This window comes from Apus apus, chromosome W (assembly GCF_020740795.1).
Source record: "Apus apus isolate bApuApu2 chromosome W, bApuApu2.pri.cur, whole genome shotgun sequence".
NCBI classification, from domain to species: Eukaryota; Metazoa; Chordata; class Aves; order Apodiformes; family Apodidae; genus Apus; species Apus apus.
Genome location: NC_067311.1, coordinates 2,521,556 through 2,548,416, shown reverse-complemented (window position 1 = coordinate 2,548,416; position 26,861 = coordinate 2,521,556). Strand labels below are relative to the sequence as shown.

The window sequence follows — 26,861 nt, the reverse complement described above, 5'->3', positions numbered from 1 at the left end:
GTGAAGGGGGAAAGAAGCAGCACACATTTTGACGTAAAAATATTCTTCAGATTTCTTTTTTAATATTTCTATTATTCTGAATAAGTTTATAAAAATATAAGAATTCTAAAGACCCATTTTATAAGATTAAAAAAAACCAACAATCTGTTAGTCTCTAATATGTTTTATTCTTCTGACTCTTGCTTTGTTCAGTTTTTGCAAATACTGTAGTTAGGAATTTTTCATAAGAGAAAGCTGAAGATGTTTGCATAAGAATATGGTTGCAAATATAGTGGTAAAGCCATTAAATATAACTTCTAAGTAAAGCAGAAAGGCTCAAAGTTTATGTCATGGTTTAGGCCCAGAAAGCAACAAAGAACCATGCATCCACTCACTCACTCCACCAACTGTGGGATGAAGCGGAGAAAATCCAACTAAAAGCTCATGGATTGAGACAAGGACAGGGAGGGTTCAGTCACCAATTATTGTTATGGGCAGAACAGACTTTTTCAATTTGTCACCAATCAAATCAGAGTAGGACAAAGAGAAACAAAACCAGATCTTTAAAAAAAACCCAAACCTTCCCCCATCCCCTCCCTTCTTCCTGGACCCAAATTACTTTGCTCCCAATTTCTCTACCTCCTCCCCAGCAATGCAGGGGGGCAGGGAATGGGGTTTATGGTCAGTTTGTCACATGGTGTTTTCTGCCACTCCTTCCTCCTCAGGGAGAATGATTCCTCACAGTCTTTCCCTGCTCCAATGTGGGGTCCCTCCCACAGGAGAGAGTCCTTCATGAACTCCTCCGTGTCCCTCCCACAAGGTGCAGTCCTTCAGGAACAGACTGCTCCAGCACAGGTTTCCCACAGAGTCGAGGCCTGCTTCGTCATCTCTCCTGGAGCAGGATCCTCCATGGCTGCAGGTCCACATCTGCTCCACCATGGTCCTTCACAAGCTGGTCCATTGTCCATGGGCTGCAGGGGGACAGCCTGCCGTCTCACCATGGGCTGCAGGAGAACCTCTGCTCAGGCACCTTCTCCCTTTCTCCCTCACTGACCTTGCTATCTCTGCTCAGGTATTGCTCTCACCTCCCCCTCTCCTCTGCCCTGCAGGTCTTTTTTGCAGTTTCTTTTTCCCCTTCTAGAATATGTTAACTGCAGAAGCGCATCTACCGTTGGTGATGGGCTTGGCCTTGACAAGAGTCGGATCTGGATTTTGGAGCCGTGGCAGCTTCCAGCAGCTTCTTACAGAAGCCACCCCTGTGGCCTCTCCCCTACTACCAAAACCTCACCACAGTGACCCAACACAGTTTAATTAATTTATTTATTTTTTTGCTTAAACAGTGCTAGTCTTTATTGAAATGTTGTGTAAACATGGTTTTTGTCAGTTGGTATAGTTTTGCATTTTTTAATGCTAATAACTTTCTATACATACTGCATCCTTTTTGTTTCTCAGCCTTACTAACCAACATAAATGTATTTTTTTCAGATTATTGTATTCCTTTACCAGAAAATGTAAATATTGGTTGTGATATGAGTGTATGAGTATATTAGGTAGAGGCTATACACTTATTTTGATTTGTTGACGTCCCCTCCCCCTCTAAGAATGTGGCAATATGAGGGTGAAAACCAAAATTGTTTTCTCAAAGTTTATCATCATTGTATAAAAAGACAACAGGAGACAATACAATTTCTTATAAGATAATTTACTTTTCTTAGAAAATGCTAAAATTAAGTGAGGGAAAAATAAAAATGTAAAACGTAAAGAAGGACTTTTAGATAATTTTGTATGTTTTAAAAATAATTGTTTTGATGTTAGAAATGTGCTGAATTTCTTTTCCATATAATTAAATGGAGGATTTTTATTTTTTTTTTTTTGCAAAATACCAAAAATCTGTCTTAAAACTTAGATATACAAAGAATTTATAAGTCTGCCTTGAATCTGACAAGGAAGTCCAGAATCTTCACACTGAAAACAATAACAGTTAAAAGACAAGCTTTCCTACATCAGAAGACTGCATTCCCCTATTTCCTGTGTCATGCACTAGTTAAAAGATCATGGATCATCTTCCTCCTGGAAGACATGTTGAAACATAAGGAAGAGAAGGAGGTCATTAGATACAGCCAACATGGCTTCAGCAAGGGCAAATCGTGCCTGACTACTCTAGTGGCCTTCTGCAAGGGAGTGACTGCATCAGTGGACAAGGGAAGAGCTATGGGTGTCATCTACCTGGAATTCTGTAAGGCCTTTGATATGGTCCCCCCAACATTCTTGCTGCAAAATTGGAGAGATGGGTTTGATGGATAAGGAACTGGCTGGATGGCCACATCCAAAGTGTTACAGTCAACGGCTCAGTGTCCAAATGGACATCAGTATTGAGTGGTGTCCTTCAGAGGTCCGTACTAGGACCAATACTATTTTAAATCTTCATCAATTATATAGATAGTGGGATAGAGTGGGTCCAAGGAGGGCCATGAAAAAGATCAGAGGGCTGGAACATCTCTCCTATGAAGAAAGGCTGAGAGAGTTTGGAATGTTCAGCCTGCAGAAGAGAAGGCTCCAGGGACATCATATTGTGGCCTTTTAATACTTAAAGGCAGCTTATAAAATGGAGAGAGACTTTTTACCAGGGCCTGTAGTGACAGGGCAAGGGGCAATGGTTTAAAACTGGAAGAGGGTTGTCACAAGCCAGTACTGAGAGGCTACTGACTGTCAGGATGCTTTTGCGACTCCCCCTCCCGATGTGGAGGGTTTTTTGAATAAGACCGAGGGTCACACATGGCACTCGCCTCTCACGGAGGAACGGCCACCGCGGGACCGTATTCCAGGGTGGTAGTTAGAGAGCACCCCCACCCCCCCCCCCGCTCAGAAATTGCCTCTAAAGCCAAGATTTACTCCACAAACTAATCGGTTTATTAAGGGTTAACACAAACTGAGGGATGATGTTTAGGGACAATGCAGGTGTGAATGGCTACCAGGGATATAAATATGTATGTAGTGAGAAAGTGGCCTTTAGGGAGGCAATGCAAGAGGTCCTGTGCTTTTGAGGGAGAGGGTTAAGGACCAAAGGGAGGAGGGGAGGAGGGAAGGAAGCCCGACTTCAGTCCTCCTTAAGAGGTCGCGCTGTGTGTGCCAGTATGAGGAAAGGAATGTGTGTGTGGTGATGTTACCCGCCGGGTCGGCGGCCCTGTCTCGGAAGGCAGGACTGCAGGTCCGTGGTGTCGGAGGGGCAGCCTCTCGGCAGCGGGTGCAGCGCCCGTCGGTTTCCTCTCAAGCGGCAGCAACACGGGGAGGGGGCTCCGGCCCCGACCCCAGGGCTCGGGACCCCGGCACGCTCGGCGCTGAGGCTCAGGCTGGACCCGGGGCAGGCAGGCAGGCAGGGTCCCAGCACCAGTGTCCGCAGCAGGGGGGTGTCCCACGCAGAAAGCGTCCGAACGAGCCTCAGGGAGGAGGGAAGGGCCCACCTGCTGCACTCGCCACCTTTTATACCCCCTGACCCACCTGTCCAGTCAGTGTCACTGTCCAGAGCCAATGAGCGTCCATGAGCCCCAAGTTAGGGTGGTGACTGCCAGGGGCACAGGATGGCTTGTCGCTCATCCTTTCTGTCCCGGACCACAGCTGTTGTTTTGGGTTCCGTTGTCCTTGAGAAGCAAGTCTGGTTTAGTTCGTTAGCTGGGGATAATCAGGAGAGGCCTTCTCTGGCTTAAAAGGCATTTTTGTTTAGACTTATGTGGGGAAGAAAATAACAGTTTCCCACAAGGGTAGATGGACATAAGGAAGAAAGTTATTTGCGATGAGGTTGGGGAAACAATGGAACAGGTTTCCCAGAGAAGTTGTGGATGACTATAGGGATGTTGTCAGGATATGTAGGAAGGCAACAAGAAAGGCCAAAGCCATCTTAGAACTTAAACTGGCAAAGTAAAAGAGAACAAAAAGAGCTTATTCAAATATATCAGTAGTAAAAGGAAGAACAGGGAAAATGTGGGCCCACTGCTGAATGAGGTGGGAGCTCTGAGAACAGAGGATGCTGAGAAGGCAGAGCTGCTGAATATCTTCTTTGTTTCAGACTTTACTAAAACCAGCCCTTATAAACTTCAGACCCTGGATATAGGAGAGGAAGCCTGGAGGAGGGAAGACTCCCCACTAGTCAATGAAGAGTGGGTCAGAGATCAGTTAAGTAAATTGAATGTACACAAGGGCCCTGATGGGATGCACCCAAGAGTGTTGAGAGAGCTGGCTGATGTTATCGCCTTACCACTCTCCATCATTTTCAAAAAGATCATGGCAAACAGGAGAGGTACCTGAGGACTGGAGGAAAGCCAGTGTCACTCCAGTCTTCAAAAAGGGCAAGAAGGAAGATCCAGGAAACTACAGACCAGTCAGCCTCACCTCCATTCCTGGAAAAATGATGTAACAGTTCATTTTGGAGGTCATCTTGAAGTACATGGAAGAGAAGAAGGTTATCAGGAGTAGTCAGCATGGATTTACCAAGGGGAAATCATGCTTGACTAATCTGATAGCCTTCTATGATGTTGTGACTAAATGGAGGGAGACCAGTAGATGTAGTCTACCTTGACCTTAGCAAGGCTTTTGACACAGTCTCCCATAACATCCTCGTGAGCGAGCTCAGGAAGTGTGGGATAAAATAACAGTGAGATGGATTGAGAACTGGCTACACAATAGAATCCAAAGAGTGGTGATCAATGGTGAAGAGTCCAGCTGGAGACCTGTAACTAGTGGAGTCCCTCAGGGATCAGTGCTGGGTCCAGTCCTGTTCAACATGTGTATCAATGAGCTTGATGATGGGACAGTGTCTTCTCAGCAAGTTTGCTGATGACACGAAGCTGGGAGGATTGGCTGATTCACCTGAGGGCTGTGCAGCCATTCAGCAAGATTTGGACAGGCTGGAGAGCTGGGCAAAGAGGGATATAATGAGGTTCAACAAGAGCAAATGCAGAGTCCTGCACCTGGGAAGGAACAACAAAATGCACCAGTACAGGCTAGGAAGTGATCTGCTAGAGAGCAGCTCCATGGAGAAAGACCTTGGAGTCCTGGTAGACAACAAGTTATCCATGGGACAACAATGTGCCCTTGTGCCCAAGAAAGCCAATGGTATCTTGGGGTGCATTAGGAGGAGTGTGTCCAGCAGATCAAGGGAGGTTCTCCTCCCCCTCTACTCGGCCCTGGTGAGACCTCACTTGGGGTATTGTGCCCAGTTCTGGGCTCCCCAGTTCAAGAGGGACAAGGATTTACTTGAGAGTCCAATGGAGGGCTATGAGGATAATTAAGGAACTGGAACACCTGCCTTACGAGGAAAGGCTAAGAGACCTGTGGCTTTTCAGTCTAGAGAGGAGAAGACTAAGGGGGGATCTAATTAATGTCTATAAATACATGAGGGCTGGGCATCAAGAAGGCAGGGACATCCTCTTTTCACTTGTGCCCTGGGATAGGACGAGGGGCAATGGATTCAAACTCGAGCACAGGAAGTTCCACCTCAACATGAGGAAGAACTTCACTGTGAGGGTTACAGAGCACTGGAACAGGTTCCCCAGAGAGGTTGTGGAGTCTCCTTCTCTGGAGAATTTCGGGACCTGTCTGGATGCCTTTCTGAGTGATCTGCCCTAGTTTTTTGGTCCTTCTCTGGCAGGGGGATTGGACTCAATGATCTTCAGAGGTCCCTTCCAACCCCTAACATTCTGTGATTCTGTGACTCATTCTTGGAAGTGTTAAAGGCCAGGTTGAATGGGGCTTTGAATGACTTGAATGGTATCCTTGCCCATGGTCGGGGGTTGGATCTAGATGATCTTTAAGGTCCCTTCCAACCCAAACCATTCTGTGATTCTATGAAAATGTCTTCCTAATAATAAGATTTCCATCTTTTATAGTAATCTTATCCTGATGTTTCTTAACTGATAAGCATCCTGGCTTGTATCCGGGAAACTACAGACTTGTCAGTCTGACCTCGGTACCAGGGAAGGTCATGGAACAGATCATCTTGAGTGTTATTAGAAGACATATAGAGGATAACCAGGGGATCAGGCCCAGTCAGCATGGGTTTATGAAAGGCAGGTCCTGCCTGACCAACCTGATCTCCTTTTATGACCTGATGACCTGACTATTGGATGAGGGAAAGGCTGTGGATATTGTCTATCTGGACCTCCAAAAAGCATTTGACACGGTTCCCCATAGAACTCTCATAAAAAAAAAAAAAAGGCTGCTCATGGCCTGGATGAGCACACAATATGTTGGATCAAGCACTGGCTGGACGGCAAGGCCCAAAGAGTGGTGGTCAATGAAGTAAAATCTAGCTAGCGGCCGGTCACAAGTGGTGTTCCTCAGGGCTCAGTGTTTGGACCATTTCTGTTTAACATCTTTATTGATGACCTTGATAAGGACATAGAGTGTATCATCAGTAAGTTTGCAGATGACACCAAGCTAGGCAGGAGTGTTGATCTGCATGAGGATAGGGAGGCTCTACAGAGAGACTTGGAGAGAGGTGATTGTCCCCCTGTACTCAGCACTGGTAAGGCCACACCTGGAGTATTGCGTCCAGTTTTGGGCACTTCAAGAGAGATATCGAGGTGCTAGAGTGAATACAGAGGAGGGCAACAAAGCTGGTGAAGGGCCTAGAGAATAAATCTTATGAAGATCGCTTGAAGGAGCTGGGAATGTTTAGTTTGAGAAAGGAGGTTGAGGGGAGACCTCATCAGTCTCTACAACTACCTGAAAGGACATCATCGAAAGGTTGGTGCTGGTCTCTTTTCACAGGTAATTAGCAACAGAATAAGAGGTAATGGGTTCAAGCTGCAACAGGGTAGGTTTAGACTGAACATTAGGAAAATTTTTTTCATAGAGAGTGGTTAGACACTGGAATAGGCTGCTGAGGGAGGTGGTTGAGTCACCATCCCTGGATGTGTTTAATGGTTGTTTGGATGTGGTGTTGGTAGATATGGTTTAGGGGAGAACTTTGTAGAGTAGGGATGATGGTTGGACTCGGTGATCCCAAGGGTCTTTTCCAACCTGAATAGTTTTATGTTTCTATGATCAGAAATCATGCTGCCAGCATGACTAGCGAAGTGATCATCCCTTTGTACTTAGCACTGGTGAGGTTGCACCTCAAATACTGTGTGCAGTTTTGGGCCCTCCGCTGCAAGAAAGACATTGAGGTGCTGAAACAAGTCCAGAGAATGGCAACAGAGCTGGAGAAGAGTCTGGAGAACAAGTCTTATGAGGAGGGGCTGAGGGAACTGGGGTTGTTTAGCCTGGAGAAAAGGAGGCTGAGGGGAGACCTTATCCGTCTCTACAACTACCTGAAAGGAGGTTGCAGCGAGGTGAATGTCAGTATCTTCTCCCAAGTAGCAAGTGATAGGACGAGAGGAAATGGCCTAAATTTGTGCCAGGGGAGGTTTAGATTGGATATTAGGAAAAATTTCTTCACTAAAAGGGTTGTCAGGCACTAGAACAAGCCTCCCAGGGAAATGGTGGAGTCACCATCCCTGAAGGTATTTAAAAGACATGTAGATGTGGTGCTTAGGGACATGGTTTAGTGGTGGAGTTGGCAGTGTTAGGTTAACAGTTGGACTTGATCTTAAAGGTCTTTTCCAACCAAAACAATGATTCCATGCTTTGAGGTATTTTTAAAACTACTGAAAGACAAACAGAGACATCAATTGTTGATTCTGTGAAAAAAACACAAACCTTAATGTATCTTGCTGTAATAGTTGTTCATTCCTAGTTTCAGTAATTTTTTAATAAATTCGTGCAACCCTGGTCAAACTTGACGTTTTCCCTATTTTTAAAACATTTCTTGAACTATTACTCAAATATGGTTTTAGTTCTATCTTCTTTCATAAGCTGGTGATTTATTGCCTAAATTAATACCTGTTCATTTTAATATTTTTTTTTCTTTTTCCTCTATTTTATTTCCTTTCCTGACTTCTTTCTGCATGTAATTGACTCAACTCATTTATAATATAATGTTTTATAATATTGATGTTTCATTGAAGTTTATGTCAATTTACTTGTTCTGTGTAAACCATTTTATACTTTTCCAATGTTGTTAATATTATAAATCAACAAGTCAGAAATTAAAGTCTGGACTTTTCAATTTTATAATTAGTTTTCTGCCAATACAAAAATATGCTTAAGGTTGTTTGCAATAACTTTATCATGTCTGGAGATCATTTACCTTTTTTCTTGGTATTCAGTATTGGCACTCTTCTTTCCAGGCTGTAACCCACCAAGTAATCACTTCAAGTTTTTGTTATTGAAATATATTCACCCTAGAGCAAAAATCTTTATTTTGTACTTATCTTGGGTTTTGCTTTCCCATTTTTTGGCTAATGCCAAGCTGTGGTTGAAAGAATATCTTTCAAATACAGATAATTAGCAAAATGCACCTGAATTAATCCTAATACATTCTAATTCACCTGGAAAAAAGTCTAATGTTATATTTAGAAGTTAATTAGGAAATAATTTTGTTTGTCAAATTTTTTTTCTTTGTGACATAAAACAGAAATAGCTCATATTCCATAATCTAATAAGTATAGATTAAATGGAAAGGTTGAAAGATATAATTAAGATATTCTTAGGTGATTAGAGAAATGGTTTTGTTAATACACTCAAGTAAAGCTGAAGTTTACAATAATATTTTTCCTAGGCTTTTTTTCAGAATTGTAAATGCTCAAGTTTATCTTTCTACATTTGTGAATGTCAAGGCTTTAATTTAATAATGCGTTTATATCTACAAGTTTATATACTAATGATGAGCAATACTTTTTTGTTATGTTTATTTGAAGTACAACATTATCTGTACTCATCTTGGAACCAGTTAGGTCTTGCTTCTCCTGCATCTTTACCTAGCTCTTTTATTAGAAACGTAAGCATGATAGTTCTGGTGATGATTTCTGTAAGAAAGTAAACATGAATATGGTCTTTGAAAGATCTGGATTAAAAGTTTTCCTAATAATTTTTTTTGCATTTTTCATGTATTGTGCTTAGTAAATTGCTCACAATTGACTTAAACAGATCTGTATGTTCAATATATTAATTATAATCTAAAGTTTACTAGTAGTTCTGCAATAAAGAAGGATCAGAGTGGAAACCTATTTAATGAATAATGGCCATTAAAATATTGATACTTGTGTTTTTTAAATGACAAGTTATATCAAACATTAGTAGAACAGAATTTTTTCAGTGATCTATTAGTAAATAATCCTGCAGATTAGTGTATTAAATGTCACATAAATTTTGTATATCTATTACTGTACTTTAAACACATATTTTGGTCATATTAATTGCTTTGATGGACAAAATTGAAATGGATAATGCAACTGTGTGAGGCTCCAGCATGTTAGAATAAAAATTTGTTCCACATGCTAAAACTAAATCCATGGCTAGGGGTTTTAATGGATGCTCAAACTAAGACCAGAGTTTTGGTAAGATTTGTGAACCTGGGAAATTTGGATGCTCATGTTGATTTGTTTTGGTATAATTACTTTCTTAAGCAATTAAGAAGTAAATGCCAGCAGAAAACAAAATTTTATAATTATTTAAGCTGAAATTAAAGGGAAATACCAAGAATATGAAACCAAGGGGGAGGGGGGTGTAAACTAGGTAAAACGTTAGCATTCCCAAAAATCTGAAACCACAGAATTTACATATGACCACTATAAAAATATTTCCATTTTATTCTGTTGTTCTCCTATAATCTTAAATGTCATGAAAGTGACCATTTTGTGCATATGTGACTTACTATTTTTGCTATACGAAGGTACAACAATGTATTAGAAACTGCATACATGCTTCCAAAATCGCTCACCAAAATTCTACATTAAATTACACAGAAAAAAAACCCCAAACTAATTCTGTTCCTCTTTGAAGTGAAAGGCAAACAAGCTACAAAAGAAAGGGTTTGGCCCCATAATATTTTATAGATGTACCAGTTATTTTTCATGTACTCTAGATTGCTTGTTACCTTATTTTTGCTAGATTCTTCTTTGTATCTGGAAGAAAATTTACCCTATTCAGTTAAATGAAATACTGGGGTTTTTTCATTTTTATTTTTTTTTATTTCAGATTAAGAGAAATAGTATAAGATTCCAGAATTAAAAATGTATTCACTTACTCCTTTTAGTTTTTCCCTGAAATTAATGTTACATCAATTATTTTATTTCCTTGGAGTTCAAACAATTTGTCTCCTAAGCACAAATACCTTAATAAAATGTCAGTGTATGGTACCAAATCTGAAACATTTTTAGAAGTGGAGCTATCTGAGGTCACAAGTGCAATGAGTTTTGTTATTTCCTTGTAATTCTAAAAGATACGAAGACATGGCATATCTAGCATTGAAAGAGATTTAAAGATATTATATTTACTTAAAGAACAACATCACTATATTAAACAGGCCTTAAGAGTGGTCTAAAAAAATCAGAAGTCTGTGTTGTACAATTAAGATTTTTTTTAGTAGAGTAATACCAAATTTACATATGTTCATTCTTTCATATTTGATATAGCTCCAATGGCTTTTAGACAACTATGAAACTGCAGAAGGAGTGAGTCTCCCCAGAAGCACCCTTTACAACCATTACTTACGTCATTGTCAGGAGCACAAGCTAGATCCAGTCAATGCTGCCTCCTTTGGAAAACTCATACGGTCAATCTTCATGGGATTACGGACCAGAAGATTGGGAACCAGGTTTGTGTTAAAGTATAATAGAAAATATTGATAATAATCGTGAACATGAAGCTTGTATGCTAAAAACAAGCAAGCAAAAAAAATAATTTAAAACCTTACTGTTAAGGGAGTTACCAAAACCAGTGGAATTCAGGACCCAGGGGACTCAGGACCCAGTCTGCTATAGCCAGATTCTGTGTACTCTTAAGGCACAGATACCTTCCATCTCAGTCCAATGGATGCAGCTACTGCTGTTCCTATTTGCAGGTCCAGCTAGTAGTGAAACTGAACACGTGTTCCAAAGCTGCAGATAAACATACACATGACACTAATACAGCTAACCATACATGCTAACACAGAGCAATGCCTTTACCAGCACCCACATAGACACCAATAGCACTCACATAAACATGAATGCAGATAGCCCAATTCTGTTCTTCCTCTCCAGCTGATCAGGACTGAAGTTGACTAGTGAAACATACACAAACCCCACTCACACACATACCTCATTTATGGAATTGTTTTATTCACCATGACTGCATAAATAATTTCTTTAGTTTTTACTTTCCTTATTCTATTTAAATGAAGTTAAATGGTAAAGTGCTAGAAAATATAGTTTAAGTGAACTGATTTCCAGAAGTTGGTGGAGTTATACCAAATTCTATACTAGAGTAAGAGGAAAGTCGAGCCTAACTTTTATGTACTGCTTTCCAGTCAAGACAAATTGTGAAGTATGATGTATATGCATAAAACTAATGTTATTATTGTTCTTTCATAAAGAGGGAACTCCAAATACCATTATTATGGGATTCGTGTCAAACCAGATTCTCCCCTTAATCGGCTACAAGAGGACATGCAATATATGGCTATGAGACAGCAACCCATGCAGCAGAAACAGAGGTACAGTGTTGAATGAAACTACTTTTTAATATTTCTAGTTCTTGGAGACTTACCTTTCCTCATTTATGTAGCAAAGTTGAACCTGGAATACTGCGTTCAGTTCTAGTCCCTGGTATACAAAAAAGATGTGGACAGGCAGAAGAGGTTCCAGAGAAGGGCCACAAAGATGATCAAAAGACTGGGAAGCCTTGTATGAGGAAAGGCTCAGAGAACTGGGTTTGTTCAGCCTGGAGAAAAGAAGGTTTAGGGGAGACCTTATTGCCATATTTCAGTACTTGAAGGGTGGCTATCAAGAAGATGGAGATTCCCTTTTTATAAGGAGTCACATTGAAAAGATGAGGGTTACTCCTGGAGAGATTCCAATTAGACACCAGAAGAAAATTTTTCACTATGAAAACAGTCAGCATTGGAATAATCTCCTCAGGGAGGCGGTGGATTCCCCAACACTGGATGCTTTTAAGACAGCTTGACAGGGTGCTGGGCCATCTCATCTAAATTGTGTTCCTACCTAGAAAGGTTGGACCAGGTGATCCTTGAGATCTCTTCCAACCTGGCATTCTATAATTCTATTATTGTTTTATGTTTAAGTGGAATTTCCTGTATTTCAATTTGTGCCCATTGACTTTTGTCCTTTCACTGGATACTAATGAAAATACTGTGGATCTGCTTTATTTATTCCATCCCAACAGTATCTATACAAAGTAGTTCTGAAGATCTTTGTTCATCCCCTAAATCACTTCAGGTGTGCAAAGATTTCAGTAAAATAAATTTCCAAATCACAGGCATTCTAAATGGATGAAATGCAGAGAGCAGGGAGTTAGATTGACTGTGTAGTATTTACAAGGTGAAAAACTTATTTGCAAAATATACTTTTCAGATAAGAGATGTTTATGCAACAGAAAAATTTGAAATTTTCACTGAAAAAATTTGGAACTCATGAACTTATCTATACAACGTTTTGTGTAAAAACTGCCAACTTTGAAGTTTGTTACTTACATGTTTTTATAGAAAACTAGATATTTTAAAAGCAAGAGTAGATGTTTTCATAATATTTTAATCATATTGGAATATGCTTATCATAATAGCAATTTTAAACAAAAAATTATATATATGAAACATGAGTATTTCTTATTCTAGCATGTTTAATACAATTTTGATGTTCTCTAGAATGTAGAGATATTTTCTATTACATTTTATTTATGTTGATAATGTTATTTTGCAGTTTTTGGGATACAATTTTGTCAAATTTTCCCCTGAAATGTGTACATATATTTGGAACGCATATCAAGATTCTCATGCATGTACTAGACCTCAGAAGTTAGGGTTTGGGGGTGGGGGAAAGGATAAAAGAGCCAGGTGTAAGAAAAACAAACCAAACAAACAAACAAAAGCATGCATTAAGCTGCATTACATTTTAATTTTTTTTAAACTGTGTATTTCAAAACTAAAGACTTCTGCCACAGTTCTGAGGCATGCTCAGTAAATATTTGAGAAGTTTTGTAGACATCTGCATATTTGTATAAAATTTATCTTACAGTATTCAGAACTCTAGCACTGCACTAGAGTGCTCCAATGCAGGTTGTGCTGACACTGGAGCTGCTCACCTCAGTGATATGGTTGCCATCATGGAAACATGGTGGGATGATTCACACAACTGGAGGGCTGCAATGGATGGCTACAAACTCTTCAGAAGAGATTGACAAGGAAGGAGAGGCGGTGGCCCTGTATGTTAGGGAGTGTTTTGATTGCCTAGAGCTTAATGATGGTAACGATAGGGTTGAGTGTTTATGGGTAAGAATCAGGGGGAAGGCCAACAAGACAGATATCATGGTGGGAGTCTGTTATAGACCACCCAACCAGGATGAAGAGACAGACAAAATATTCTATAAGCGGCTGGGAGAAGTCTCACGATTGATAGCCCTTGTTCTCATGGGGGACTTCAACTTCACAGATATCTGCTGGTAACATAATACAGCAAAGAGAAAACAGTCTAGGATGTTCCTGGAGTGTGTGGAAGATAACATCCTGACACAGCTGGTGAGTGAGCCAACTAGGGAAGGCATCACACTGGACCTGCTGTTTGCAAACAGAGAAAGACTTGTGGGTGATGCAATGGTTGGAGGCCATCTTGAGCTCTTGAGCACAGCAATCATTAAATTATGGAGTTTTCAATTCTTGGAGAAGTAAGGAGGGGGGTCAGCAGAACTGCTACCTTGGACTTCCGGAGGGCAGACTTGGGCCTGGTTAGGGGCCTGGTCAACAGAGTCCCTTGGGAGGCAATCCGGAAGGGCAAAAGAGTCCAGGAAGGCTGGACATTCTTCAAGAAGGAAGTCTTAAAGGCACAGGAGCAGGCCGTACCCCTGTATCAAAAGATGAGCCAGTAGGGAAGAAGAGCAGCCTGGATGAATAGAGAGATCTGTCTGCAATTAAGGGGAAAAAAAGGAGAGTTTACGGCCTTTGGAACAAGGGACAGGCCACTCAGGATGACTACAAAGATGTTGTGAGGTTCTGCAGGGAGAAAATTAGAAGGGCAAAGCCCAACTAGAACTTAATCTGGCTACTGCCATAAAAGACAATAAAAAATGTTTCTACAAATATATTAGCAACAAAAGGAGGACTAAGGAGAATCTTCATTATTTATGGGATGCAGGGGGAAACACAGTGACAAAGGATGAGGAGGCTGAGGTACTTAATGCCTTTTTTGCCTCCGTCTTTAACAGCAAAAACAGCTGTTGTGCGGGTACCCAGTCCCCTGAGCTGGAAGAAAGGGAAGGGGAGCAGAATGAAGCCCCCAAAATCCAAGGACAAAGGGTTAGTGACTTGCTATGCCACTTGGTGTCACAGTTTGACTCAAGATGGGCAAATAAATCAGGGACAACAATGCTCTCGATCCCCTACCCCTCTGACACAGGTAGGGAAGGAGAGAGAGAATGAGAGACTCTGGATTGAAAACTAAACTAGACAGCTTTAATTAAACACTAATGGTGATAGAAAATATGTACAATTATATACAAATGTGTTCAGGAATGTGCAAACCCCTATTGCCTCCCCCCACCCCCAGCAACTCCCATGGCACTCTTCTTAGCTGGGAACAGTCCGAAAAGTCCCAGATGGCTGCTAGAGAGAGTGTAGAGTTATGAAGGTTGAAGGATGCACAGCCTAGGGGTTGACGGTGATGGATGGAGTCCTCCCTGGACACCAGCCACGGACGGAAGAGAAGGGAAAAATAAGAAGGAAGGAAGTTGCCTTCTGTGATCTCTGACCTTCCTCTTAGCTTGCGTAGATATATGGAAAGGAATATCTCTGGCCAATTTTGCTGTCTGTCTAATTCAGCCTCCTACAGGGGGGGGTCACAGATCTCCCAGTCGAGTCTGAACCGGCAGGGCAAAGATGTGACCTTGGTGTCCCAGCAGTAACATAAACATTCCAGAGTTATCAGTCCTAGCTGGAACACTTGCTGCTAGTTAAGAGAGAGCTTACTGAAGGAAAAAAAATACTAAAAAAATCAGTAAAAGGAAAAGTTGCTTCATCCTGGCTCAAACCAGGACACCTGGACATGCAGAAGTCTATGGGATCCACCCAAGGGCACTGAGGGAGCTGGTGGAAGTGCTCACCAAGCCACTTTCCATCATCTGTCAGCAGTCCTGGCTAACCGGGGAGGTCTCAGTTGTATGGAGATTGGCAAATGTGACCCCAATCTACAAGAAGGAGGATCTGGGGAACTACAGGCCTGTCAGCCTGACCTTGGTGCCAGGGAAGGTTATGGAGTAGATCATCTTGAGTGCTATCACACAGCACATAAATGAAAACAAGGCAATCAGGCTGTCAGCACAGGTTTAGGAAAGGCAAGTCCTGGTTGACAAACCTCATCTCCATCTATGACAAGGTGACCCGCTTAGTGGATGAAGGAAAGGCTGTGGATATTGTCTACCTAGACTTTAGTAAAGACTTTGACACAGTTCCCCACAGCATGCACTTGGAGAAATTTGCTTCTCATGGCTTGGACTAGTGTACGCTTTGCTGGGTAAAAAAACTGTGGCTGGATGGCTGTGCCCAAAGAGTTGTGGTGAATGGAGTTCAATCCAGTTGGTGGCCAGTCACAAGTGGTATTCCCAAGGGCTCAGTATTTGGGCCAGTTCTCTTTAATATCTTTATCAATTATCTGGATGTGGGGATCAAGTGTATACGCAGTAAGTTTGCAGATGAAATAAAATTGGGCTGGAGTGTTGATCTACTTGAGGATAGGAAGGCTCTACAGAGGGATCTGGACAGGCTGGATCAATAAGCCAAGGCCAATTGAGATTCAACAAGGCTAAGTGTCAAGTTCTGCACTTGGGCCACAATGACCCCATGCAACACTACAGGCTTGGAAAGCTGCCCAGTGGACAAGGACCTAGAGGCTTTGGTCAATAACCAGATGAATATGAGCCAGCAGTGTGCCCAGGTGGCCAAGAAGGCCAACAGCATCCTGGCTTGTATCAGAAATAGCATGGCCAGCAGGACTAGGGAAGTGATTGTCCCCCTGTACTCAGCACTGGTAAGGCCTCACCTTGAATTCTGTGTTCAGTTTCAGGCCGCCACTAAAAGACGAACATCAAGGTGCTGGAGCAAGTCTAGAGAAGGGCAACAAAGTTGGTGAAGGGTCTAGATCATTGACCTTATGAGGAGTGGCTTAGGGAACTGAGATCGTTTAGCCTGGAAAAAAGGAGGGGAGACCTCTACAACTACCTGAAAAGAGGTTGTAGCAAGGTGGAGGTTGAACTCTTCTCCCAAGTAACAAGTGATAGGACAAGAGGAAATGGCCTAAATTTGTGCCAGGGGAGGTTTAGATTGGATATTATTTCTTCACTGAAAAGCTTGTCAAGCATTGGAACAGGCTTCCCAGGGAAATGGTGGAGTCACCATCCCTGGAGGTATATAATAGATACATAGATGTGGGACATGGTTTAGTGGTGGAGTTGGCAGTACTGGGTTAACAGTTGGACTTGATGATTGATCTTAAATGTCTTTTCCAACCAAAACAATTCTATGATTCTTTTTTTAACATCATAAATAACTTAATACTATAATTTGAGTCATTAGAAGTCATATTCTTATTTTCTATTTTTATTAACATTTCTAATTTTTTTTAAATTAAAAAAATGTAACATCTGTGCAATAATTCTCTTATAAGATGATATTCAGAGCAAATCATAAATGTTTCCTTCTATCTTCTGATGACTCACATTGGGAAATGTTATTTATCTTTTGTACTTTAGAATCAGCTGTCAACTCTGGTACCGTTTTCTGTTCAGTTGTATCAATTTTACCTCCCCTCCATCAATTGCATTTAATTGGACAGACGCTTCTAGTTCCCGATGTCACTGCTTGACTCAGGTTTGACAACGATGCTCTTGATCCCCTCCCACCCAGGTAGAGAAAGAAAGAGAGAGAGAAAAAGAGAGAGACTTGGCTGGATTGAAAACTAAACTACACAGTTTTAATGAAACACTAATGATATAAGAAAATATATACAATTATATACAAATATGTTCAGATATGGGCAAAAGCCTCTCACCTCCCCCCACCCCCAGCAACTCCCACAGCACACCCCTTAGCTGGAACAGTCCCGAGAAATTCAGGAGCTGCTGCTGGAGAAAGCGGAGAGTTATGAGGGTCAGGAGAGCTCGAGCCTAAGGGTCGATGGTGATGGATGGACGGAGTCCTCCCTGGACTCCGGCCATGGATGGAAGAGAAGGGAAGAAGAAGAAGCAGGAAGGAAGTTGTCTTCCGTGATCTCTAATCTTCCTCTGAGCCTACGTAGATATATGGAATGGAATATCTCTGGCCAATTTTGCTGTCTAACTCAGCCTCCTACAGGGGGTCATAGATCTCCCCGTAGTGAGTGTCTGAGCTGGCAGAGTAAAAGATGCGACCTTGAAGACCCAGCAGTTAGAAAAACATTCCACTGTCTTATCACCCTTAGTTAGAACACACTGTGACTAGTTAAAAGAAAGCTTACTGAAGGAAAAAAAAAAAAAAATCAGTAAAAGGAAAATTGGCTTCATCCTGGCTCAAACCAGGACACCACTGATTTCTTGACAAACAGTGTAGGCTGAATTTGTACTACAGATCCATTTTCTTCTTTCTTTATTAATTTGAAAGGTCATGCACCTTTCTTACTTGTGTCACATTGTATTGGGTATATGTAGCAAGGTTTTGGTAGTGGGTAAGGGACTGCCCTGTGTTGGACATAGTTGGTACTAGCTGGCTTGGCAACAGACCCAATGCAGGCCAAAGCTGAGCCAATCAACAAAATTGGTGGTGCCTCTGTGAAAACATACTTAAGACAGGGCAAAAACACCAGACATGCAGAGGAGGAGGGGGGAAAAAAAAGTGAGAAACAGCAGTACAAGCACCAAGGTCAGAGAAAAAGGAGGGGAAGGAGGTGCTCCATGGCACCAGAATCAGTATTCATATAGCAGCTTGTGGAACAGACCACACTGGAGCGGTTGGATATTTTGTGAAGCAACTACAGCCCATGGAGAACCCATGCCAGAGCAGAGAATTGTGAGGAGGAGCAGCAACAGAGATATACTCTTATGGTACTTACCATAACACCCTCCCACCCACCTCCTTGAGTTGCTCATTGACTCGCTGAAGGGATTGCATGTAACCTGTGACAATAACAAGGGAGGGAGAAGAGGCATCTGGAATGAAGGCATGAAGCTGAGCCTGGGAAATACAGGAGGATGTTTTAATATATTTTTGTTTCCTGCTACCCAAACTAGTAATTACATATTTTTTTAATTGGCAATAAATTAATTTTACCCAAGTTGAGTCTGTTTTGCCCACAACAGTAATTGGTAAGCAATGCTTTCTTGCTCTTGTTCTTCCTACTTTCTTCATCTAACTCATTGTGGCAGGGGAGTGTGAGTTTCACTGTTAGCCAAGGCTAACCCACCACAAACATTAATATATCCAAAGACCTGCCAGAGGTATGCTTGCATTTGATGTTTGACATGGGCCTGAATTCAGGGTCTGAGATTTCAGATATGAATTTCAGTTGAGTGGCAACAATCATTGAGCTAATTCAAAGTTGGTGCTGCCAGTTCCCAAGTCCCAGTTGTGGTCAACATGAGCTATGGGAGTGCTACTTCTCTGTTCTAATAAAAAATTAAAAAAAATAGTAAATGTAAACTACAGATGACTGTTGCTAACAGTCCTATCTCCCAGCTGAGACAGTAGCTTGGACACAACAGACACAGATCAAGAGATTTAAAGCACCTTTGTATTGGAATAGAAGGGTAGGGTCTTGCCTCACCTATATAGGCAATAGCCCTGCCTTTCAACTGGAACTGCTGTATGGCTCAGAGTTCAAAATGGAAGGTTGGTTTGCCTTTGACATACTGCTGCTAGATGCTTTATGGGAAGGAAATGCCAGGATGTTTAAATAATTGAATGCACAGAATCACAAAAGAATAGTTGAGGTTGGAAGGGACTTCTGGAAGTCATCTTGTCCAACTCCCCCTTGTCAAGCAGAACCACCTAAAGCCAGTTGACCAGGACCATGTCCAGATAACTTTTAAATATCTCCAAGGAGGGAGACTCCACAACCTCTCTGGGCAACCCGCTCCAGTTCTCAGTCACCCTCACAGTGAAAAAGTGTTTCCTGATGTTCAGAGAGAACCTCCTGTGTTTCAGCTTGTACCCATTGTCTCTTCTGCTTTCAAAGGGCAACACTGAAAAGATCCTGACTTCATCTTCTTTGCACCTTCCCTTCAGGTATTTACATACATTGATGAGATGCCCCCCCTGAGCCTTCTCTACACTAAACAGTCCCAGCTCTCTCAGCTTTTCCTCATAGGAGAGATGCTCCAGTCCCTTCATCGTCTTCATTGCCCTTCGCTGGACTCTCTCCAATATGTCCATGTTTCTCTAGTTCTGGGGAGCCCAGAACTAGACACAGTACACGAGGTGTGGCCTCACCAGTGCTGAACACAGGGGAAGGATCATGTCTCTCCACCTGCTTTGCCTAATGCAGCTAAGGATACCAGAAAACCTACTCCTGCATCAGCTCCTCCCCATGGGCTACAGTTTCTGCCAGAAACCTGTTCCAGCATGGACTCTCCATGGGCTGCAGTTTCCTTCAGGGCACATCCACCTGCTCTGGTGTGGGTTCCTCATGGGCTGCAGTGTGGATATTTGCTCCACTGTTGATCTCCATGGGCTGCAGGGGTACAACCTACTTCACCATGGTCTTCACCACAGGCTGCAGGGGAATCTCTGCTCCAGTGCCTGGAGCACCTCCGCCTCCTTCTTCACTGACCTTGGTGTCTGCAGAGTTATTTATCTCATATATTCTCACTCCTCTCTCCTGGCTGCTGTTGCACAGCAGTTTTTTTACCCTTTCTTAAATATGTTTTCACAGAAGTGACATGAATGTCACTGATCACCTTAGCTTTGGCCAGCAGCATCTTGGAAGCTGGATGGAACTGGCTCTGTCTGACATAGGGACAGCTCCTGGTGTCTCCTCTCAGAAGCCACCCATGTAGCCCCCCCACTACCAAAACCTTGCCACATAAACCCAATACAGCCATTCAGCCAGTTCTCAATGCACCTGTCTTCTCATCCAGCCCATATTTCATCAGCTTCTTCCCTCATCTACCAGGCCAGTAATTTCATTGTAGAAGTTTATCAAGTTGATCAAACATGGCTTCCCTTTGGTAAATCCATGCTGACCTTCTGGTCCATGTATTTGGAAATGGTTCCCAGGATTAGCTGCTCCATCACCTTCTTAGGACTGAAGTGAGGTTAAACAACCTGTGATTCCCTGAAATTATCTATCAGTTCTGTGTCAAACACAGGTGTGATGTTTAATAGCAAATGGATCTCACAAAAAGAGATTATTAATAAGGTAATATCAAAACAAAATATTGTGCTGAATAAAAGCAAAAGAAAAAACACAAATACATTATTAGAGCTTAGTTTGGTTTCTGCTTCTAAAGCTCTTAGTTTATTTTTCAGCAAACCAGAACAGTATAAGTTTTTCTTTTAAATGAAAACAGAGACTACCAATAAATTATGTAAGTGCAATAAATGGATTTTTGAGGTAATACTACACATTGAGACTCAGTATTTGAATATTGTCATCACAGCAACTACAAGGAAGCAACAAAATTTGCAGAAAAACTGAGTTGAGCTACTTAGTTTAAGTAGCCTTCTCAGATCCTTTGAGCTCATGAGACATTTGTTACATTTTAAAATTATTTAAATTCCTTTGCCTCCCAATGTCACCAAATAGGACGAAAATAACTTATCAACACCAATGTGATGCAGATAAGCACACTTCTTTATTAAAGCGCTGAGGATACAGGGGATAGCTCCACCCAGCGTATGCTGAGTTGCATTACAATCAACAGGTTTTTATATATTCAATTTCTATTGTTTTAATGATTTAGCATATAAATGCATGTAGTTCTCTACTTTTAATTACTCATGAAGTTTAACCTTTGCATTGATTGGCCCCTTCGAATTACATAACTTCATACATATTCATTTCTAACACCTAATTGGTCCCTGAAATTCAAACCAGGTTGGGATGGGGAAAGGGGATATTCAAGTAGCATAACTGGTTACTGTGACCTTGGCTACCATGTAATAGCTTCAAGATCATTGTAGTATTCTTTACACAGTAGCTGCTTAAGCATATCTTACTCTTTATGCAACATTAGACTTAGCTACTTGTACTACTTGCCTACTGCATGTGGTTTCTGGGACTATTCAAGTGAAACACAATCACCCCCCCCCCCCATATGATTCCTATGAGAACAGAAGAGTTTCTCCTAAGGCCTTATCTTAATTAGGCCAAACTAGACCTGACCAGGCCAAAACACACCGCCCCCCAACCCCAAGAATCAAAATCGACTCAATTCAGTAACATTTCCCCCCTTTGAAAGTTTTGAAAATTATTTCAATACTTTCACACTAGAGCATATTACTACAGTTTTGCTTCACTATATGCTGGTGGGAGCCTTGTCATTTCTCTTTCATCTTGTTGTCTCAATACTGCACTTTTAATCATACAATTAAACACAGTTTTGCTGTCAATTTGCCTTTTCAAACAAGAAGATATCAACATTATCATTAAGATAGTAATAAAACATATAAGGTGCCAATTAATTATTTTATCCATGAACTCAGATTCCAGCCTAATCCACTAAAAATCTTATCTATCAAGTCCTCTGACATATCTTCTCGGATTTTCTAGTGCCACCGTTTGGCTCGGGTTAGACAACAATGCTCTTGATCCCCTCCCCCTCCCACCCAGGTAGGGAAGGAGAGAGAGAAAAAGAGAGAGACTTGGCTGGATTGAAAACTAAACTACACAGCTTTAATTAAACACAAATGAATGATATAAGAAAATATATATATACAATTATATACAAATATGTTCAGATATGAGCAAAAGCCTCTCATCTCCCCCCACCCCCAAGCAACTCCCACAGCACACCCCTTAGCTGGAACAGTCTCGAGAAATTCAGGAGCTGCTGCTGGAGAAAGCAGAGAGTTATGAGGGTCAGGAGAGCTCGAGCCTAAGGGTCGATGGTGATGGATGGACGGAGTCCTCCCTGGACTCTGGCCATGGATGGAAGAGAAGAGAAGAAGAAGCAGGAAGGAAGTTGTCTTCTGTGATCTCTAATCTTCCTCTGAGCTTACGTAGATATATGGAATGGAATATCTCTGGCCAATTTTCCTGTCTGTCTAACTCAGCCTCCTACGGGGGGGGGGTCATAGATCTCCCCGTAGTGTCTGAGCTGGCAGAGTAAAAGATGCGACCTTGAAGACCCAGCAGTTAGAAAAACATTCCACTGTCTTATCACCCTTAGTTAGAACACACTGTGACTAGTTAAAAGAAAGCTTACTGAAGGAAAAAAAAAAAAAATCAGTAAAAGGAAAATTGGCTTCATCCTGGCTCAAACCAGGATATCTTCTCTGATCTTCCCTAATATTTCTAAATCATATTCCACATCCTGAGTTACATTTGGAATGTGTATACAACAATAGTCCACTCTGCCTCTTAGGTATCCACAAACCCCATGCTCTTTCAGTAAATCCAATGCCATTCCATTCTGTAAAGTCATTCTTGAGGTTGCCTGTAACTGCAAATTCAATTATCTAAATCCTTTCTTGATGATGTTCACCAGCTTTTCCACCTGTCCAGTCAGTCAATAGAGCCATTCCGTTTCTATATGATGCTATGGGAATTAAGAGGGATTCTAGAGCCCAGCCAATTTTACTCCTCTCAACGGTTCATTCCATGTTTCATCTGCCTCTGACCTCTTCATTCACTTTATTCCCAAATTTTCTAGGGATCCCTTAAAGGGAGATTTTTTCCAAATTTGGCACAAAATTGGCATACCTAAGGTGATCTCTTTTACTTTTCCATCCAGAGACAGATGCATTGTCCAGGTTCCATCACTCATTTTTGTGCTCTATATTGGTTAAATTCATTGTTAGAATTCCCCGTGGAACAGATTCACCTACTGCTCTTGGCACTGGTAAACAAACAGTAATCTGTGTTACTTTCAAATTCTTTAATTAAGCCAACCATTAAATTTTCTTCTGGTGCTTTCCTTGGGAGGTATATCAGCTGATCTGTTTCTGTCTTTTATTCCTTACCTTCAGATGTAAATTTTTCTCATAAATCTGTCCCATTTTGTCTCTTAATTTTGATCTTAAACCAGGCTCCCACTAGCATTAGTCTCCAAATCAAAATGAAACCTATAACAACAATCCCAAACCGATATGTAAAATTAGACATGTTTTAGAGTTAATTTTAAAGTCTTTGGATCTCTATTGATGATCTTCCATGAAGGTGGCACCTTCTTCACTCTGGTGTAGTGGATCCATGCCTCTGATTCTGTAATCTTGATGGCTATAAAAGTAGTTAGCAGCACCTGAAAGGGTCCTTTCCAGCATTCCTGCGATGGTTCAGATGTAGTGGGAGAGTTGAGAGGCAGTGCTGGGGTGAAGATCCCAGGTGGTTGGTGAGGAAGAAAGGAAAGAAGGTGCCCAAGCAGAAGTTTCCCTGCAACCTATAGTGAGATGGCAGGCTGTCCTCTTGCATTCATGGAGGAATGTGGTGGAGCATTCCCTGAAGGTGCCAAGAGGGGTGAACTTGGCCAGTGGACTTGGATTTTGTGGCCAGTGGACTCGGATTATGCAGCTGTGGAAGGCCCCAGCACCAGGAGAGGTGACCGTTTCCAAAGCAGCCTGTGACTCTGTGGGAAGCCCACACCGGAGCAACTTACTCCGGACCTCGTGGGAAGGACTCATGGAGGAGAGGATCATGGAGGACTCTCTCCCATGGGAGGGACCCCATGGGTAAGCAAGGAAGGACTGTAAGGAATCGTTCTTCCTGAGGAGGAAGGAGCAGCAAGAACCACCAGACTGTGAATTGACTCTAAACCCCATCCCCTGTCCCTCTGTGCCACTGGGGGGAGGGAGAGAAATCAGGGAACTAATTAATTTGGGTCTGGGAACAAGGGAGCTGTGGGGTAATACATGTAAGTATTGTTCTTTGTGTTGTCTGTGTCCTGTGTATTTGATTAGTGTGAAATTAAATTATTATTTTTTTCCCCAAGTTGAGTCTGTTTTGCCTGGGACCTTAATCGGTGAAGAACCCTCCTTGTCCTTTTTCTCGACCCATGAGCTTTGTCCTCCTCATCCCAGAGTGTGTGTGAGGGGTGGGAGTCGAGTGAGCGGCCATGTGGCTGTTTCTTTGTTGTGTTCGGCCCAAACCATAACACAACCTATACTCACCTGAAGATTTTCTAACTGGTAAAGTTGGGGTATTGTATTCGGATTCACATTCTTTGATAATTTTATATTCTACAAACTTATCAATCAACTTCTTAATCCCCTTCCTGACTTCTGGTTTGATTGGATATTGTTTAATCCTCACTGGCTTTGTACCCTCTTTCAATTCTATTTTCACAGGTTGTGCTAATTTTAATTTGCCAGGCTTATCTGTGTCCCATACTGTAGGGATTATTGCCAAACCCACTTCTTGTGGAATTTCTTGTTCTTTTTTTTTTTTTTTCCTTGTATCATCAAAATTTCTCCTGTCTTTGACTCAGGTATCTTTAGAAGGAGCTCTCCATTTTCAAAAACAATTTGTGCATTTAATTTAGATAGCAAATCTCTCCCTAATAAGGGTATCAGGCATTCTGGTACATACATGAATTCATGTGTGATTATTTTGTTTCCAAACTTCAAATCCAGGGGGTGAACGAATGACCTATTTTCCTCCTTCCCCATAGCCCCAATTATAATTTGCTGCTTTGGTGCCCAATTTCCCTTTTCAAGTATTCAAAACTGAGAATGTTGCTCTGGTGTCCACCAAAAACTTAACCTCTTTTTCTCCCAGCTTAATTACAACCAGAGGTTCAGCTGGGTTCCCCTCCAGTCCCCTTCATTCACCTAAAATTATCAATTTTGCCGCCTCCTGCTGACTCTCCCCTTAACTTTGGACACTCTCGCCTCCAATGCCCTTCTCTACAGTAAGCACAATGATTTATTCCCAAAGGAGCATTAAAGTTCTGGTTTCCAAGGTTTACAAATCCACCTCTCCCTATGGCCCCGCTTCCCCCATGTCCTCAGCCTCTCACTGGCATTCCTGTTACCACTGCCAACAGCCTCTTCTCCCTAGTTCTCCTTTCTTCTTTTTCTAAATTATTATATACTTTCCATGCCACCTCCAACATCTTACTCAGATTCTTTGAATTCTCTCCTTCCATTTTCTGGAGCTTTTGCCTCATATCTGGTGCAGACTCTCCTATAAAAAATCAAGGCCAGTTGCACTTGTGCTGTATCTGTTTCCACTTTTAAATCAGTGTATTTTCTGGTAGTTTCCTTTAATCTTTCCAGAAACTCAGAACGAGATTCATTCTTATCCTGTCTCACTTCATATAGCTTTGGACAATTTACAGCTTTAGGTATCGCATTTCTCACCCCATACAAAACCCACTTCTGATACCGATTCAGTCTCTGTCTGTGCTCCACATGGTTTGGATCCCATTCAGGATCTCCAGAAGGAAAATTTTGCTCTGAAGTTCCATGCACCATCCCATTTATCACTGCCACTTCTGCCCGCGACTTAGCAACTCTCAGCACCATTTGCTTCTGTCTCATCCAACAAATTATCCAGTATCACCTACAAATCATTCCAATCTGGATCCTGTGTCCCAATAATTGTGACCACTATTCTGTCCATCTTCTCAGGATTTTCCCTATAAGTTCCTGCAGCCTGCTTCCAAGCCATCAAATCCACAATTGAAAAAAGTACTTTCACATGTACAGGTCCATCTCTACCAACTCCTTGTCTCAAAGGGGCTAACATCTGTGTTTGCTGTCTAGTTCTCTGAGATACAAAAGTATGCACCACAACTTCCTCATCTCTCATTCCACTACTCTCTAGCTCCACTATTTCCACTGATTCACTATGCCTTTCATGCCACTGTCCCTACCTATGGTGTTCCCATCCTCTTTGTGAAGGAGCTACCTTAATTCTAGTCCTATTTCATCTTTTGGCACCATACATTCAATACAGCTCTTTCCGATATCACATATGGAGCAACATCTCTTTGTTTTTTTTTGTTTTCAGAAGCTAAACCATTACTAAATTGTCTCAACTAATCCATTTATATTCTTTCTGCAAATTAGTTCATTGCCTCAGATAAAAGAACAAGTCTATATACAGAACTTCATTCAATTTTCCTTCCCTTCTACAAAACAACATTAACTGTAATACAGTGTTACAGCTCAAAGCTCCATTTGTGGGCCATTTTTCTCAGTCTTCTAAAACATACAGGGGCCACCAATGGTTACAATATCCTATAATTTGACTTTTTTGCAAATCATCCTATAATTCTCTCCAATGGGCTAACAAACACCCTAGTGGGGAGGTTTTTGGTATCTTTTCATCTGAAGCCAAATTACCAACACTTTTACTCTTAAAAAATGTGTTCATTTGGAACTGTGTTGAAGTCCACACAAAATCATTCAGTCTTTTGCTTTGTTCTTCTCCAGCTGCACCTTGCAGGATAACAGAACAGCTGATTCAAACTCCGCACTTGCTTCATACTTGTTTGTACGTCTCAGTCACACATACACAAATACCAACAAAATGTATAAAAACAGTTACAGATACCACACAATATATATAAACAGCAAAGACTTATAGGTACTTAGGTTTCTACTACCAAAATTTGTCCAACCCTACAATAGCTTTTGCTTATGTCTTATGGGCAGACATACCGGCTCCGAA

The 26,861-nt window shown here is 41.6% G+C and overlaps 1 protein-coding gene across 2 annotated transcripts in view; it reads left to right on the top strand.

Moving 5' to 3' along the window:
* The window catches only part of LOC127395172 (transcription factor RFX3-like), a 149,620-nt gene that overhangs the window by 95,689 nt on the left and 27,070 nt on the right, over positions 1–26,861 (top strand). For both annotated transcript variants that reach the window (XM_051641700.1, XM_051641699.1), the window contains 2 exons: positions 10,491–10,672; positions 11,432–11,551. In XM_051641700.1, the coding sequence (XP_051497660.1) occupies positions 10,491–10,672; positions 11,432–11,551 (302 nt within the window). The remainder of the gene's footprint in view (positions 1–10,490; positions 10,673–11,431; positions 11,552–26,861) is intronic.